At 37.3% G+C, this 19,287-nt stretch overlaps 1 protein-coding gene across 1 annotated transcript in view; it reads left to right on the top strand.

Moving 5' to 3' along the window:
* LOC126267194 (aquaporin-9-like) overlaps window positions 1-19,287 on the top strand; it is a 216,055-nt gene that overhangs the window by 184,598 nt on the left and 12,170 nt on the right. Inside the window, exon 5 of the mRNA XM_049972162.1 lies at window positions 13,395-13,612. Within this exon, the coding sequence (XP_049828119.1) occupies window positions 13,395-13,612 (218 nt within the window). The remainder of the gene's footprint in view (window positions 1-13,394; window positions 13,613-19,287) is intronic.

The following is a 19,287-nucleotide window of genomic DNA, read 5'->3' as shown; positions in this document are numbered from 1 at the left end:
ACATCACTAAAATGCAGGAACTGGAGAAAGAAGCAAAAAGGAAGACTTTTCCCCTGAATAGTTTCTCTCTCTCTCTCTCTCTCTCTCCATTTATATGTTTTAATATTACTTTTTGTAGCATGCATAAATTCCTTATCTTTAGTAATGCTGCTGTATCCTCCTTAATTTTCAGTTGGTAACTTACCTGTTACATGAAATTTATAGGCCAAATTTGAGAGTCTGTCTTTGGACATCCCTGATGTTTCTTGAAATGTTTTGGCACATACAGGTACTGTTCTTGTGAAAACATTCTATGCAGTAATGAAGGAGGAAAATCTAAATGTGTTTAGAGTATGTTTTGATATACAACAGAACTGGCAAAAGCCAAAGCTGTTCACATGTGAAGTATTCTATTCAAGACATGTTGAGCTGCACAATTTCTGTATTTTGATTCATTACTAAGCATAGACAAAGGAAAGGATTGCTTTCTATACTTGGCTTGAAAAAAAGGACTGAAAGGATGCAACCAAATAGCTTCTGCTCTATTGGATTTTCTCAGAAACATTCATGCCACCCAGTCAGAAAATGGTCCTCTGCACAGGCTATGAAGGCCCAAAGGTACCGACTGGCCACTGTGTCATCCTTGGCCCACAGGTGTCACTGGATGCAGATATGGAGGGGCATGTGGTCAGCACACTGCTCTCCCAGCCATATGTCAATTTCCAAGACCAGTGCCACTACTTTACAATCGAGTAGCTTGTCAGTTTGACTCACAAGGGCTGAGTGCACCTCACTTGCCAACAGTGCTAGGCAGACTGGATGGTCACCCATCCCAGTGCTAGCCCAGCCTGACAACACTTAACTTCAGTGATCTGATGGGAACCGGTGTTACCACTGGGTGGCAAGGCCGTTGGCCTCAGGAAAGGGGCCAAATGAAATTAATTCTTTATCTGACTCCTGTTTTGTAGAGTGGAAAAAGACTTCTGAGAAAACAAAGATAGTCCTTCACCAAGTGAATGCTATTATGTGCTGGAACAACATGGCATCATCAAGATAATAAAGATAGGGAAGCAAAGGATCTCAAGCTCAGTGCACTAGAAGCCCTACAATCTAACATGCATTTCAAAATAATGGTCCATTCAGTGATGCCATATGAAAAATCTAAGAAGAAAGAGTAGTTGTCAGAATTGGTCACTTGTAATTGATTAAACTTAGCCAGGAAATGAGGAAAGCAGCCACTTTGTAAAAGAAGTACATGGCCAGCAAGGAAAAGAAAAAGGGTATCTTAGGACATATTTTAACATCCAAGAAGGAGTAGAGGAGTTTGATAATGACATTTTTTAAAGTGATCAGTAGATTTCCAGTTTAGTATTGTTGTAGCCAGTACTTTGTAATGTGTTTCAATACTTTTTGTTGCTATTTTACACTTTTGCTCATCAAACATTTAAGAAAAAGTATAATACAAGGGTGATATATTGTAGCACATTATTGTATTTCTATGCAAAGTGAACAATAAAGGAGGTTTATTAATAATTAATGTTGAAGATAAAAATAATGGAAAAAATCACTTTTGATTTGTGTATTAACTAAACTTTTAACTTCCATCTATGAATTAATCAACTTTTGAAGAAAACTTGAAAATTTTGTCCTTCTACTCTACTGAAAATTTTAGACGAGTCAAACACACAATTGGAATCATGCCTCCAAAAGCAGTGCAAATGTTAAATTATCTCATTTATGTAATTAGTATTTTGGTATGATATTGAAACAACACATTTCCTCTCAAATTTATCCTTTTACATTTATTGAGTTACGCAAAAAAAAAAAAAAAAAAAAAAAAAAGCTCTTCTGCTGAATTTGGTATTGGCACACACCATCTATTCATTGACTTCAAAGCTATATATGATAACGTGATTAGGTAGAAATTATATGCAGCCCTGAAGGGAATGGGAATGACTGAGAAGTTAGTGATGATGACAGTGAGCACTGTGAGGAACAGAGTCAAGGTTCAAAGAGTATTGTCTGAGCCCACTGGATATTCAGAAAGGTGTTCACCAGTAGGCTGTGTTGTTGTTGGACTTTTAATTTAAGTCTGTAACATGTGATGAGAGAAGGAGACAGTCTCCTACAAGTCAGTACAAATATTAGGCCCTGATGATAATATAGACATAACTGCAAGATCTAGGGAAGGACAGGGTGAAGGGGATTTACAGAGGAGTTGTTGATTGCATTTGAACAAGTTAATAAGGGCATGTTACTGGCAATCAATGAGTGTAAAAGTAAATATATGTCTTGTGCAACAGCACATGTATGAAACAAATCGATAACCATATCTCATTGTGAAACAGAGAAGGTCTAGAAGGGATCTATCAGTTTAATGTATGTACTTCTAAAATATAATCCTGTAAGGTGTGTGAAAAGTACCAGGTGTTTCAAAATGATTATTACAGTTTTAAGGATTTGTAGCATTTTTTACATCCAATGTACAATTAATTGAAAATCCAGGATGGAATAATGACAATATTATCAAAAGGATAGTTGCTGCTCATCATGTATTACACACACACACACACACACACACACACACACACCACACACACACACGTGACCACAGTCTGGCTGGCAGGTCATGTATGGATGGATACGCGTGTGTGTGTGTGTGTGTGTGTGTGTGTGCGCGCGAGTATATACCTATCCTTTTTCCCCCAAAGGTAATTCTTTCCGCTCCCGGGATTGGACTGACTCCTTACCCTCTCCCTTAAAACCCACATCCTTTCATCTTTCCTTTTCCTTCCCTCTTTCCTGATGAAGCAGTCGCCGGTTGCAAAAGCTCGAAATTCTGTGTGTATGTTCGTGCGTTTTATTTATTGTGCCTATTTACCGGTGCTTTCCCGCTTGGTAAGTCTTGGAATCTTTGTTTTTAAATAGAAAGAAACTTCCACATGGGAAAAATATATTAAAAACAAAGATTCCAAGACTTACCAAGCGGGAAAGCGCCGGCAGACAGGCACAATGAACAAAACACACAAACACACACGCAGAATTACTAGCTTTCGCAACCGATGGTTGCTTCTTCAGGAAGGAGAGGGAAAGACGAAAGGATGTGGGTTTTAAGGGAGAGGGTAAGGAGTCATTCCAATCCCGGGAGTGGAAAGACTTCCCTTAGGGGAAAAAAAAGGGACAGGTGTACACTCGCACACACACACACACACACACACACACACACACACACACATCAATCCGCACATACATAATATTGTCTGTGCGGATTGATATGTGAGTGTGTGTGTGTGTGTGTGTGTGTGTGTGTGTGTGTGTGTGTGTGTGTGTGTGTGTGTGTGCGAGTGTACACCTGTCCCTTTTTTTCCCCTAAGGGAAGTGAAGTCTTTCCGCTCCCGGGATTGGAATGACTCCTTACCCTCTCCCTTAAAACCCACATCCTTTCGTCTTTCCCTCTCCTTCCTGAAGAAGCAACCATCGGTTGCGAAAGCTAGTAATTCTGCGTTTGTGTTTGTGTGTTTTGTTCATTGTGCCTGTCTGCTGGCGCTTTCCAGCTTGGTAAGTCTTGGAATCTTTGTTTTATATAATAGAAAGAAACTTCCACATGGGAAAAATATATTAAAAACAAAGATTCCAAGACTTACCAAGCGGGAAAGCGCCGGTAGATAGGCACAATGAATAAAACACACAAACACACACACAGAATTTGAGCTTTCACAACCGACGGCTGCTTCGTCAGGAAAGAGGGAAGGAAAAGGGAAGATGAAAGGATGTGGGTTTTAAGGGAGAGGGTAAGGAGTCATTCCAGTCCCGGGAGCAGAAAGACTTACCTTAGGGGGAAAAAAGGATAGGTATATACTCGTCCGCGCACACACACACACACACGCATATACATCCATACATACACACACACGAGCTTGTGTCTGTGTATGTGCGGATGGATATGTGTGTGTGTGTGTGTGTGCGAGTGTACACTTGTCCTTTTTTCCCCCCAAGGGAAGTCTTTCCGCTCCCGGGATTGGAATGACTCCTTACCCTCTCCCTTAAAACCCACATCCTTTTGTCTTTCCCTCTCCTTCCCTCTTTCCTGAAGAAGCAACCATCGGTTGCGAAAACTAGTAATTCTGTGTCTGTGTTTGTGTGTTTTGTTCATTGTGCCTGTCTGCCGGCGCTTTCCCGCTTGGTAAGTCTGGGAATCATTGTTTTTAATATATATAATGGAAAGAAACTTCCACATGGGAAAAATATATTAAAAACAAAGATTCCATGACTTACCAAGCGGGAAAGTGCCGGTAGATAGGCATAATAAATAAAACACACAAACACACACACACAATTTCTGGCTTTCGCAACCGATGGTTGCTTCTTCAGGAAAGAGGGAAGGAGAGGGAAAGACGAAAGGATGTGGGTTTTAAGGGAGAGGGTAAGGAGTCATTCCAATCCCGGGAGCGGAAGGACTTACCTTAGGGGGAAAAAAGGACAGGTGTACACTCGCACACACACACATATCCATCCGCACATACACAGACACAAGCAGACATTTGATATATGTGTGTGTGTGCCTGTCTGTGACTCACCATTTCTATTTACAATTAAATACATCAGATGAAAGAGAAACTCAAACAGTTTTGTTTGTATACCTGTGCTCATCTGTGTGCACTGACTCCCATGCTTTCCATTACCAAGCACTAGTAGCATAGATGGTGACCAGTTATCGGCAAACTTTTTGTGTTTTACAGTTTGCAAGGACTGAATGTATTGAAATAATCATTCCATATTGAGTTCCATTCTAATCCTTCAAGTTATAGTAATAACTATAGATGGTATCCTCAGTTTGAAGACAACAGCTGTCTTTACAAAGGAGAGATTATGGGACAACCAAGAGTGACTGAAGAATGTGTTGAATGAGTGAGAGGTTCTTTCATGCTTAGCCCAGGAAATCAGTTCAGAGGGCTAATCATGAATTAGCAGTTCCAGTGATATCTTCGTGGAGACTTTTAAGGAGACACTTATGACTATGCCTTATCACTTGCTGTTGTTACAGGCTTTAAATCCTATGGACTACAGTTTATGTGTTAATTTTGCAAATGAAATGTTGCTGCATGATGATGAAGATTTTCTGGAGCATGTTGTCTTCAGTGATAAACCAACATTTCACTTAAAGGTAAATGTGAACACACATAATGTGTGCATCTGAGGGTCATAAAATCCTCACAAGATGGTATTGTTGGAATGAGACTATCCTAAATTGAATGTTTGTTGTGCCTTATCCTGGAAGAAACTTTATAGGCAGTTTTGTTTCTCATCTTGATGCACTATAACTGTGGCTGTCTCCTCAGCTGGAAGAAGCTGAACCACAGAACTTTATTTGGCAGCAAGATGTTGTGCTGCTGAACTGGCATAATTCAGTACAGAACTGCTTAAATGATGTTGTACCCAAACACTGGGTTGGCTGCAAGGGGTTGGATGACAGAGGTTGTTCTGTATGGCCACCATACCCACCCAGTCTGAAACTATGTGATTTTTGCATTTGGTGTTCATAAAGAATTTTGTGTATATTCCTCCACTACTGGTTGATCTACCCAACTTCAGAAACACGATTGAAGCAGTTATTGCAACAATTACTCCAGCCACACTGATCAATGTCTGGGAAGATCACCTATCAACCCAATGTGTGCTGTGTGATGAATGGCATCCACATTGAACATATAAAGAAAAACATTTGAGTTGCTGTTTCATTCAATGTATTATTTATCATTGTAAGTTGATTGTAATAGATGCTACGAAGCCTTAAAACCCCAATATTCATTTTGAAAAACCCATTAAATAAATACAACAGACACTTTTTATTGGCTGTAACCTACAACACTGATGCCTTGTGCCAGAGGCAGCTAATAGAGCATACTTTGCCCTAACAAAACTGCTTTCCTCATTGCTCTTATCCTGCATGACTAAATTAATCATCTGCAAAACCCAGATCAATGCCCCACATACACTTCAGAAACTTGGAAACTAACTGTAAGAGATGCCAACATGCTGGATGCTTGTGAGAGAAAAGTACTGTGCAGAATAATTGGCCCTGATTCAGAAAGGGAGGTGGGGAAGATAGTATAACAATGATATTTATGTCATATACAATACTGGATCAAAAGTATCTGGACACACCTGTGTAATGCAGAAATGACAACTAGATGCCAGGTAAGATGGACATGCCAGTATAAAAAAAGGTTGGAATTGTTGTGTTGCCTGTAGAGAAAGAGTAACAGCAGAATTGGTTGGTCATGTAAGCTGAGTAACTTCTAACATGGAACAGTCATTGGATGTCACCTGAATAACAAATGCATGAGGGACATTTCAACACTTCTAAAGTTACTCAGTGTGACTGTTGGTAATGTGACTGTGAAGTGGAAATGCCAAAGAACAACCACAGCTAAACTAATAGCAGGTATGCCTAATGTACTGATTGACAGGGACCATTGAACATTGTGGATGGTTATTGAAGAAATCACATGAAATCAGTGGAAAAAATCACTCTTGAGTTCCAAAGTGCTAACAGCAGTCCAGCTAGCACAATCTCTGTGTGCAGTAAGTTAAATTTAATGAAAGAGAAACCATTATCATGTGCAAAATCTGTATTTTTACTGTGTAAATTATCCGCGTAATGTAAATACAACAGATAACACAGAGAAACATGCGGGAATCACAAAACAATATGTTAAGCACCTGAAGATGGGCTTCAGGACTTCAAATACATCATGCATTTTAATAAAAATCATGCTCTGTGACTGAAAGCATTTTTCTTCCTTTTTCATTTTAGGAAAGTAAGTCATTCATGGCCCAGTAAAAGAAATATGGGTAAAATTGAGCCCGTATCATGATTATTTTATTGACTTTATTTTTAAATTTACATACATGCTCTGCAAACTGCTGTGAAATCCATGGCAGAGGGTAAGCCCCAGTATGTCAGTTATTAGGGCTTTTTCCCATTCCATTCACACATGGAGCATAGGAATAATGATTGTTTAAAAGCCACTTTGCTTGCTGTAATTGGTTTGATCTGATATGCAGTGGGTTGTAGTATAACCATAGTCATCAGTTAAAGTCAGTTCCTGAAAGTAGGCTATCTCATAATAGTTTACATCTGTTTCAAGAGTTTACCAGTTCAGTTCTTTCCACATCTCTATGACACTCTCCCATATGTCAGACAAATCAGTGACCATTCATGTTGCATTTCTCTGTACACTTTAAGTACCCTCTGTCATCCTACCTAGTGCAGGTTCCACATGTTTTTGCAATATTCTAGGATGGGTGACATGACTGATTTCTAAGAAATCTCTTTTGTTGACAGATTTCATTTCCCCAGTATAAAATGAGGTCTATTACCTGCTGTACCCATGAATGCATCTACGAGATCATTCCACTTCATGTCCGTACAAGTGTTACACCCAGAGATTTGTAATTAGTAACTGAACCTTTCATTTCCTTCTATTCTGTCTGCTGTTTATAGTTATATGACCCAGTCAATCATGTACTTTTCTGAATTTGCTAGTCATAGCTCCCATATTATGACTGATAGCTCAGTGAAACAGGTAATGCTAGATTCTGTCATCATTTTGTTATTGTCTTAAGACATTTATACACATACTAGCTATTTTCTTGTGTTTGTAATCTCCCCCCTTCTTCCTAATTCCAGTTATTGTCCACAATAAGCAAAGTCCTTTATGAAAAATTTGAGAGGAGCAAAGATTACAATAAACTTTCTAGTTTACTTAGCTTTTCTTGTGGAGTTGGCTCCAGTTCTTCTTGTCGAGGAGTCTGATTCTTGAAGCTGAAATTCTCACATTTTAGGCCCTCATGGTTGAAATGATCTAAATAAATTTGAAGGTTGTTGTTGCAAAATTTTTGTTGTTATGTTAACATATTTTATCACATTTTAGTATATCATACAGTCCTTGGAATTGTTGAAATTACGTTGTTTGCCCAAAATACAAAAATACATCTGATCACATCAAGTGTATGCTTACTACTCTTCACTCTGTGGTAATAACCATATTTTAAAGGGTTTACAAATTATTTTGACAATTGGATTTCTATTAATTTTGATTATTATTTCATAAATGAATCCAGAAATAAACATAGCAAACAGTACTAGATTGTGTAATTAACAATAGAAATTTTAAGTGTGCCACATAATCTGCAATTTAAAATGTTCCTAAAAAAAAATTAACTGTATATGCAGAGCTAATACTTACCAGCTGTAATATCAAAAATAAGGTAATTACTTTTCATAAATTTTAACTTGAAGTATTGTGTATAAAATTACATGGAAGTTTTCAGAAAAGCAGCTGAGATAATACTGACCTGTTCAAAATTTGAAAAATAATACTGGCATCAATGACTACTGTTGAGGAAAAGTAATGCTAGTAGAGAAGGATGTCCTGTGATATGTTTCATAATGAAAGTTACAGAAGAGATTTTACATACCATTGCTTTTTTATGGGAATTGTCTGCTGGATTAAAATAGGCTGGTGAATCATGAATAGACAGTGAGAAAAGATTTATGTATTTGTGTGCAGTTTTATGCAAAAAGCAAGTGTAAAAATTAGAGAATTTCAAATACTGGTAACCATTTATTGAACACCTCATCTGTTAATGACACTACAGCTTCATAGCTGATGGTTTAAGTTTTCTGACAATCAGGAAGAAGCTTCAGTTGAAGGTAATGCTTTATTACTATATGTAGGTATCACTGTGCATGTTAGCCTTTCCAAAATTCGGCTAAAACAAAATGTGACTGCTTTAATGCTTAAGAATGTAATGTACTATCTGGTGCTGATCTAATTGTGTATTTATTAATGATTCAGCATATGATAGTCCACAATGACATATAAACTTGCATTTTGTACTAATTTCTTGTAAATCTGTGATCCATGATGTTCTATTCTCAACAAACTTCATGTTTCTGCAACCAGTGATCCAGGCTGGGTGTTGATTTAGCAAAAAACTTTTAATCTCTCAATTAAAAAAATAAATAAATAAAATAAAAAATCCTCTCTTAGCAACTGTCTACATCACACAAAGTACATTGCCAACAAATTTCATGTTTTTAGAACCAGTAGATTAGACTGTTTGTTATCTCAGTACTCAGTTTCTCCAATACACAAGCTGTTCACTTTAATTGAAAACATTGAAATATCTCAAAAAGTTACAATTCCAATTTTTTTTGTCTCAGAGGACACCATACAATGGTATCACATTCGACCTGCCACCCAACCCCATGTGCAGGTGGCAAGGGGCTACTTTGAAATTTTCAATGGAAACTCCATTTTTTAATGCAGATTATGTTTCTAAATGGAATGTCAGATCCCTTAATTGGGCAGGTAGGTTAGAAAATTTAAAAAGGGAAATGGACAGGTTAAAGTTAGATATAGTGGGAATTAGTGAAGTCTGGTGGCAGGAGGAACAAGACCTTTGGTCAGGTGACTAGAGGTTATAAACACAAAATCAAATAGAGGTAATGGAGGAGTAGGTTTAATAATGAATAGGAAAATAGGAATGCGGGTAAGCTACTACAAACAGCATAGTGAACGCATTATTGTGGCCAAGATAGATACGAAGCCCACACCTACTACAGTAGTACAAGTTTATATGCCAACTCGCTCTGCAGATGATGAAGAAATTGAAGAAATGTATGATGAAATAAAAGAAATTATTCAGCTAGTGAAGGGAGATGAAAATTTAATAGTCATGTGTGACTGGAATTCGAGTGTAGGAAAAGGGAGAGAAGGAAACATAGTAGGTGGATATGGATTGGCGGTAAGAAATGAAAGAGGAAACCACCTGGTAGAATTTTGCACAGAGCACAACTTAATCATAGCTAACACTTGGTTTAAGAATCATGACAGAAGGTTTTATACATGGAAGAACCCTGGAGATACTAAAAGGTATCAGATAGATTATATAATGGTAAGGCAGAGATTTAGGAACCAGGTTTTAAATTATAAGACATTTCCAGGGGCAGATGTGGACTCTGACCACAATCTATTGGTTATGACCTGTAGACTAAAACTGAAGAAACTGCAAAAAGGTGGGAATTTAAGAAGATGGGACCTGGATAAACTGAAAGAACCAGAGGTTGTACAGAGGGAGAGCATAAGGGAACAATTGTTAGGAATGGGGGAAATAAATACAGTAGAAGGAGAATGGGTAGCTTTGAGGGATGAGGTACTGAAGGCAGCAGAGGATCAAGTAAGTAAAAAGACGAGGGCTAGTAGAAATCCTTGGGTAACAGAAGAAATATTGAATTTAATTGATGAAAGGAGAAAATATATAGAAATGCAGTAAATGAAGCAGGCAAAAAGGAATACAAACGTCTCAAAAATGAGATCAACAGGAAGTGCAAAATGGCTAAGCAGGCATGGCTAGAGGACAAATGTAAGGATGTAGAGGCTTATCTCACTAGGGGTAAGATAGATACTGCCTACAGGAAAATTAAAGAGACCTTTGGAGATAAGAGAACCCCTTGTATGAACATCAAGAGCTCAGATGGAAACCCAGTTCTAAGCAAAGAAGGGAAAGCAGAAAGGTGGAAGGAGTATATAGAGGGTCTATACAAGGGCGATGTACTTGAGGACAATATTATGGAAATGGAAGAGGATGTAGATGAAGATGAAAGGGAGATACGATATTGCGTGAAGAGTTTGACAGAGCACTGAAAGACCTGAGTCGAAACAAGGCCCCCGGAGTAGACAACATTCCATTGGAACTACTGATGGCCTTGAGAGAGCCAGTCCTGACAAAACTCTACCATCTGGTGAGCAAGATGTATGAAACAGGCGAAATACCCTCAGACTTCAAGAAGAATATAATAATTCCAATCCAAAAGAAAGCAGGTGTTGGCAGATGTGAAAATTACCGAACAATAAGTTTAATAAGCCATAGGTGCAAAATACTAACACGAATTCTTTACAGACGAATGGAAAAACTAGTAGAAGCCGACCTTGGGGAAGATCAGTTTGGATTCCATAGAAATACTGGAACAGGTGAGGCAATACTGACCTTATGACTTATCTTCGAAGAAAGATTAAGGAAAGGCAAACCTACGTTTCTAGCATTTGTAGACTTAGAGAAAGCTTTTGACAATGTTGACTGGAATACTCTCTTTCAAATCCTAAAGGTGGAAGGGGTAAAATACAGGGAGCGAAAGGCTATTTACAATTTGTACAGAAACCAGATGGCAGTTATAAGAGTCGAGGGGCATGAAAGGGAAGCAGTGGTTGGCAAGGGAGTAAGACAGGGTTGTAGCCTCTCCCCGATGTTATTCAATCTGTATATTGAGCAAGCAATAAAGGAAACAAAAGAAAATTTCGGAGTAGGTATTAAAGTACATGGAGAAGAAATAAAAACTTTGAGGTTCGCCGATGACATTGTCATTCTGTCAGAGACAGCAAGGGACTTGGAAGAGCAGTTGAATGGAATGGACAATGCCTTGAGAGGAGTATATAAGATGAACATCAACAAAAGCAAAACGAGGATAATGGAATGTAGTCTAATTAAGTCGGGTGATGCTGAGGGAATTAGATTAGGAAATGAGACACTTAAAGTAGTAAAGGAGTTTTGCTATTTGGGGAGCAAAATAACTGATGATGGTTGAAGTAGAGAGGATATAAAATGTAGACTGGCAATGGCAAGGAAAGCGTTTCTGAAGAAGAGAAATTTGTTAACATCGAATATAGATTTAAATGTCAGGAAGTCTTTTCTGAAAGTATTTGTATGGAGTGTAGCCATGTATGGAAGTGAAACATGGGCGATAAGTAGTTTGGATAAGAAGAGAATAGAAGCTTTCGAAATGTGGTGCTACAGAAGAATGCTGAAGATAAGGTGGATAGATCACATAACTAATGAGGAGGTATTGAATAGGATTGGGGAGAAGAGAAGTTTGTGGCACAACTTGACTAGAAGAAGGGATCGGTTGGTAGGACATGTTTTGAGGCATCAAGGGATCACAAATTTTGCATTGGAGGGCAGCGTGGAGGGTAGAAATCGTAGAGGGAGACCAAGAGATGAATACACTAAGCAGATTCAGAAGGATGTAGGTTGCGGTAGGTACTGGGAGATGAAGCAACTTGCACAGGATAGAGTAGCATTGAGAGCTGCATCAAACCAATCCATCAGGACTGAAGACCACAACAACAACAACAACATGTTTCTAAAGCAAAATCTACTTACATTTTGTTTGAAGCATTTTCTTTATGTTTTCACAGATTGCACTGTAATCAGAGGAATAGAACTGGGTACACGATCATAATTTACGACTTGCTAGTCAATTGTCCTTAAATATCCAATGACACATGGGACCCTACCTCCATGCTGCAGGTATAGGACAGGCCAGTATTTCATAACTTTCAAAACACCATTCAGAATGTTGAGTTCTTTTGACATGCTGAACAGGGGACTACTCGATGCATCATCGTGGTCATGAAGCGAAGTATGACATATCACAAGAGGCTGTACACTGTGACTGGAGCTCGTATATCATGAAGATGTAGAACAGGTAGTAGCTCTAAACATCACAATACTTGTGCTGTCTTTATTGTCTGTACACTTACCTATCATTTGGTGAACAGATGTGCATGTTGACAGTGAATGTTGCAACCACAGAAGAAAAAATTGAAATGATCCTGCTTTATGGAGAATGTAGGAGAAGTGTTGAGGCTGCTGTTGCTTTGTATTTTTCCAGAGAAAGCTCAGTGTCATTCTTTCTTTTACAAGACTGTGAACACCTTTATGTCTGATGGCAGAATACAGATCGACAAAAGAAAATGAAGCAAATGAGTTACAGGAGAAGCTAATGAAATAGCAGTACTAGTGGCAGTGTACCATACTCTACAGATAAGTGCCCAGCAATTACACCAAGATTCCGATACGTCCGTAGGTATTATTGTCACAATACTGCATCATCATAGGTATCATCCACACTACAGGTCACTGCATCAAAAACTTCATGGCATCAATTTCCATAACTGGGTAGTATTTTGTGAATGGGCATATCAACAAATGCAAATAATCCCCACATTCTTTGCTGAAGTACTATTTTCTGATGAGTCCTCATTCACAAACCAATGTAATGTTAACCAGCATAACATGCATTACTGTAATGCACACGACCCCACTGGGTATGGCAAGTTGACCATGAATATCCATGGTCAGTTAACTTAGTTATCATGTGATATCATGGGGAAAAGACTCATTAGTGTATATTTTATCAATGGCACATTGAATTTATTTCAACTGAGGGAGGAAATTCACCTATCTTAGCTGCAATGGAAAGGAATTTACTGTTTTCTATTCTGGTACATGTTGGTAGTAATATTTTGTAAAATATAGTACTAATATTACCAACATTTTTGTCACAGGTGATGGCTACATTTGTATTATTGCTAGTGATTTGTGCAATAATAGATGAAAATAACTGTGGAATAACTCCAGCTCTAATACCTCTATACATTGGAATACTTATTGTAACAATCGGTAATGGTTTCTCTGCAAACACTGGCTCTGCTTTAAATCCAGCTCGTGATCTTGGTCCTCGAATATTTGTTACTATTGCTGGCTGGGGTACAGAAGCATTTGTGTAAGTAAAAACACAAAAACAAGACAACTGTATTGCTGTAAGCTATACACCATCACTTTATTTTAATGTGTCAGATTCAATTTAAGTTCTTGTAGCACTGTCTCAATATCATGAATAATAATTTTCAACTGAAGACTGTAGATAACATTTACATTGTGTTTAATTGTTGGTGGTAATTTTATCAGTCCTGTATTGGTTACTAATGAAAATCTTAATTGCTTGCTAGTACAGTAGATCACTTTACTGAATTACTAGCTAGCTTTTCCACTTCCTAGTGTGCATGTATCTCATTTAGTGTAATCTTCCTAATGATATTTTAATTTCAGGTGCTTTAAGTTCCATTGTATTCATGTCAGTTAAATTTTATGTGCCTAAAGAGTCACTTTAAACATTATAAGATGTATTGCAAACTATGTTTGTTACAGTCAGGGTATTGCAGAGTTACAACAAATTCAAGGAAAATACAGAATGTATGTTTTATTACAGAGAAGCAGAGCAAGCAGGAAATTCAGGTGTAGACTTAACTGCACATAATGAAATTGAGTACAGTATTATGGATACTGAAGAAATCTCAATCTGAGTAGTAGGACTTTTATTATTATTATAAAAATTTTAATTCCCATTTTAAATCCAATAGGTTATTTAAAAAAGATTACTGGTAAGCAATTTCTGTTGATGAACTTTTGTCCTTAGTGTGTTAAGAGGTAAAACAGCAGTGTCTAACAGATTTTCCAATCAAATTCCTATGTACAGTGCAGTCCCGTGACTATTAAGATGGTATTTCTCATTGATTCATACATTATATTATTGTTTGAATATGTCTGGCCAGTAAATCTGCTAGTAATTTATAGACATTTATAACAATTAAAACATTGGAAGGTCTGAACTAGGACCATGAAGATTCTGTGACAAGGTAGGCTATGATTTCCTAGACTTGTGCCATAGGGTTGAGAATTGTAAGGTCGCCTTCAGTGGGTTAGGTGTGCACTGTACATCAGAGGCTGCTACTCAGGTAGCTAACTGTTTAGGGGGGTGTGCAGTAGGGCTTTTTAGGTCAGGTGACTCTACATCCAATCCAAATAATGACATCTGTAGGAAGCCCTAAAGTATTAGTGTAAGACCCAAAGGAATGCCCATCATTGGTCATAGTATTAAAATCCTAGTAGTTAACTGCTGAAACATTCACAACAAACTGCAAGAGTTTGAAGCACTTGTAAAAAGCAGTGAAGCTCATGTAATGCAAAGTACAGAAAGCTGGTCAAAAACTGAAGTTGAGCAGTGAAATTTTTAGGGAAAATTTAGGCTTATACTTAGAGGATAAGTCAGTGGGAACTGTAGGTGGTGTATTTATTACAGTAGACGAGAAACTCTAATCCATCAAAATAGAAATCAAAGCTGCATGTTACATCATTCTGGTATGGCTCATTATCAAGGGTGGCATAAAATTGTAATTGGATGCTTTTAACAACCACCAGACTCACCTTCTGACTGTTAATCAAAAGTTTTACACAAAACAGCTGTTCATTTGTATATAAGTTCCCCAATCATACTGTAATCACTTAAATGGACTTTAATCATGCAACAGGCAATACAGATAATTACAGTTCTGTTAGTGGTGGGTGTTGTGAAAAGACATCCTGTGAAACATTACTAAATATGTTTTCAGAAAATTACCTAGAATGGATAGTTCAGAATCCCCCTCCCCCAATGATGGAAATATATTAGACCTAATGGTAACAAATACACCTGACACCTATGATGATGCCCACAATGGACCTGGTACCATTTACCATGAGGTAGTTGTAGTAACAATGATTACCAAACTACAAATGGTAACTAAAACAAGTAGAAAGATTTATATGTTCATTAAAGTAGATAAAGAAGCAGTAGTGTCAATCTCAGTGAGGAACCTGAAATCTTTAGAACTTGACAGGAGCATGTAGAGGAAATAAGGCTCAAGTTCAGAACAGCTGAAAATTCCCTGGACCCCAATGTATACAGTCACTGTGAAAAAACTTCTAAAGAAACAGAGACTGCTGTGCAATAGATGTAAAACAAAGTGTACAGCTATAGAAAGAGAGATTTTGAATGTAACATGTTGGCTGTGAAGAGAGCAACTTGTGAAGCCTTCAGCAATTATCTTAGCAGACTGTTGTTAAATGTTCTTTCACAAAACACAAAGTAATTTTGCTTGGATGTAAAGGCTGTTAGTGGCACCATTGTTAGTGTCCAGTCGCTCATGAAATGAACTGAAACTGAGACTAGCAGTGCGAAAGCAGAAATACTGAATTCCATCTTCACATATTTCTTGACAGAGGAAAACCCAGTTTAATCCTCACACCACCAAAATGTTGACTGGAACAAGTGTTAGTGTTAGTAACATTGAGAAACAACTGAAATAATTAAAACTGAACAAAGCTCTAGGATTTTAGGAAATCCCTATCATGCTCTACACTGAATTTCTGGCATAGTTAGTGACTCTTTATGATAATATTTCATACCCCTCAAGCAAAAAATGATGCTGAGTAATTGGAAGAAAATACAGGTCACTTCTGTGTACAAGAAGGTTGGTACGAATGATCCATAAAATTACTGTCCAGTATGGTACACTCAACTTCAGTTTGTTGTGGAATCTTAAAACATATTTTGATCTGAAACATAATGAGGTATCTTGAAAAGAGTGACCTCCTCCATACCAGCTAGCACGGATTTCAAAACACTGATCATGTGAAAACCACCTCACACATTGTAACACTGCTGTGCTACAACCACTTAAAAGCCATTGTTACATAGTTTGATGATAATGAATTGCAGTTCTTCAACTGATCATATAGCTGTGTAAATGCATAATTTAGAACAATGGAAACAGTGTTGCAATGATTGAAATATTTTAACATTCATATTAGTGTGTGGATGTATTTGTGGCTCCAAACATTGTCTTCTCTAGGGGATGATGCAAAGGTTCAGGTTTGTCAAACATTAGTGAAAATATTGATGCACATTTTCATCACATTTTGGTTTCTTTCCGACCCAGACATGGCAAACAATGAAATTCATGAACATTGCTCAAGAGAGGTTTCTTTCAAGCATAAACAGATTTCATACTAATCACTGCCACCACTTAAAAGCTCATAACACATTTCAAACGGATTTTTAATACAAATTACAGTTTCCAACATAAAACATGGTGCACATTCTGTCCACAGCACAAAGACTAAATTACAACTCTGCATCTGCACAAAGACTCTCCCACATGAGCTTGAAATAAAGTCTAACAAAGGCTAATTAACTTTAGGTATGTATAACATTCTGGATTGTTCCAGAACCAGAAACTGTTCAAATTAACTGTTATACATACTTTTCTGCAGACATGGATGAACACTTACAAAGAAAAACACCTCTTGAGTTTAGTAAATTTTATAAAGTTAAAACTAATGAAATATTATTGCACATAATTTGGAAATAAGTTCTGTAAAAAAAGACAGGATATGTCACATTGCCAAAACAATTAACATGTTATCTTTTCTTTATATTACTGATTATTATGAAAAATTGTAACCTTTCTTGATTTAATAGAAAACTGAGAAGTTTCATAACCAAAATATTTTAAAGTGATATATACCATTTGTGGTCAAATGGAACAAATGGGATTTGTAGGATAATTAACTTCTTTTCAACTCAAAAATAAAAAAAACTCCAAAGCATTTTGGAAAACCTTGGAAAAGTGAGAAATTTAAATGAATATTTCCATACAATTCACCAATCCCACAGGTTCCCCTTTTTTACTTCATGTATGCAATTTTAGGTAAAACATTGCTGAAACAAGAATGGAATTGCAAACTTCAAAACATTATTGCAATCTACTGTTGATCAAATGTTTTTGTAGTTCTCATTTGTTATTACTTTTCTCACATGGCATATAGAAAGCATCACAACTACAGTTATTTCAATAGGTCCATCACATGGTGTATCATTTGAAATTTGTGACTGAGTTGGGGATTTTCTACTATGAAGTATGCAGCAAGTTATCTCGGATGGAGAATCATTGATAGATGTAATGGAAATTTTGAGTGCGCCCTAGGGAAGTATATTGAGACCTGTGCTGTTCATGTAGGTTGTTGATGACCTTGCAGACAATATTAATAGTAACCTCAGGATTTTCACTGATGATGGAGTTTACTACAATGAAGTACTGTCTGAAAAAATCTGCACAAATATTCAGTCAGATTTTGGTACAAATTCAAAGTAGTGAAAAGATTAGCAACTAGCTTTAAGAAATGTAAAACTGTGTATTTCACAAAACAAAACAGTAGTATCCTATGACTGTAGTCAGTGTCACAGTTGGAACTGGTTAACTCACAGAAATACCTGGGCGTAACAACTTTGTAGGAGTATGGAATGGAATGATCACCTAGGCTCATTCATGAGTAAAGTAGGTGGCAAACTTCAGTTGATTGATAGAACATTATGTAAATACAATCAGATTATAAAGGAGATTGTTTGCAAATTAATCTTGTGACCTATCCTAGAATATTAAGCAAGTTTGTTGTACCAGCACCTTTGTACCCATATCAAAATCAGACTAACAAGGGATATTGAATGAAAACAGATAATGGGAGCAGAAATAGTCATAGGTTTGTTTGATCTGTAAATAAATTAAATGTCGTGTGACTAGGGCCTCCCGTCAAGTAGACGCTGGGTGCAAGTCTTTCCATTTTACACCACTTCGGTGACATGCATGTCGATGGGGATGAAATGATGATGATTGGGACAACAAAACACCTAGTGCCTCAGCAGAGAAAATCCCCGACCCAGCCGGGAATCGAACCCAGGCCCTTAGACTTGATATTCTGTCATGCTGACAGCTTGGCTACCGGGGGCGGACGTTTGATCTGTGGGAGAATGTCACAGAGATGCTGAAGTAACTGAACTGGGAGACATAAACTATCCCAAAAAAGCCTACTTAGAAAGTGTCAGGAATGGCTTTAAATGATGACTCTAGGAATATACTACAACCTGCTATGCTCGCTCCTAAAGGTATCATGAGAACAAGATTAAATTGCACAGAGACATTTGAACAATAATTTTTCCTTGCTGCATGAGTGAACAGAACATGGGAAAAAACCACAACAACTGGTGTGGTCGGACATACTCTCTACCACGAGCTTCTCAGTGGTTTGCAGAGAATAGATGTAGGAGTCAAGTTTGGAAGAAAAATGTTGAAACATCTATTTATAGGACATTAACTAACATTCATTTGTTCCTTCAGTTTCTGACTTTCCTTATTTTATTAGCAGTTCACCAGGCATATGTACCTAGGAACAACATTTAACCCTTTTTTCAGCTAACTCTCATTTTATTTGCTGCTTTATGTCATGACCATATTACAATTTTATTAAAGGTTGAGGCAGGGGCATGACGATACATGTAAACATGCTTGCTTTCATGAGTGATTTTTGCTATTCAGTTACCTATTACAAAAGACTGCCATTAAAATCATAACTTGTGCCATTAGACATTCCAATGAAAAGTCTGGAAGAAAAAAATGAAAAACATATATAGCTTGTAAGACAGACTAGTTCCAAGCTACATATAGAAAGCTACAAGCAATACTGATATCAGCTACATGAAAAATTCAGGAGATTAAAAGTAGAAAGAGCTAGCCCACAGATATG

This window comes from Schistocerca gregaria, chromosome 4, assembly GCF_023897955.1.
Source record: "Schistocerca gregaria isolate iqSchGreg1 chromosome 4, iqSchGreg1.2, whole genome shotgun sequence".
Taxonomy (NCBI): domain Eukaryota; kingdom Metazoa; phylum Arthropoda; class Insecta; order Orthoptera; family Acrididae; genus Schistocerca; species Schistocerca gregaria.
This window is presented reverse-complemented; position numbering and strand designations above follow the sequence as displayed.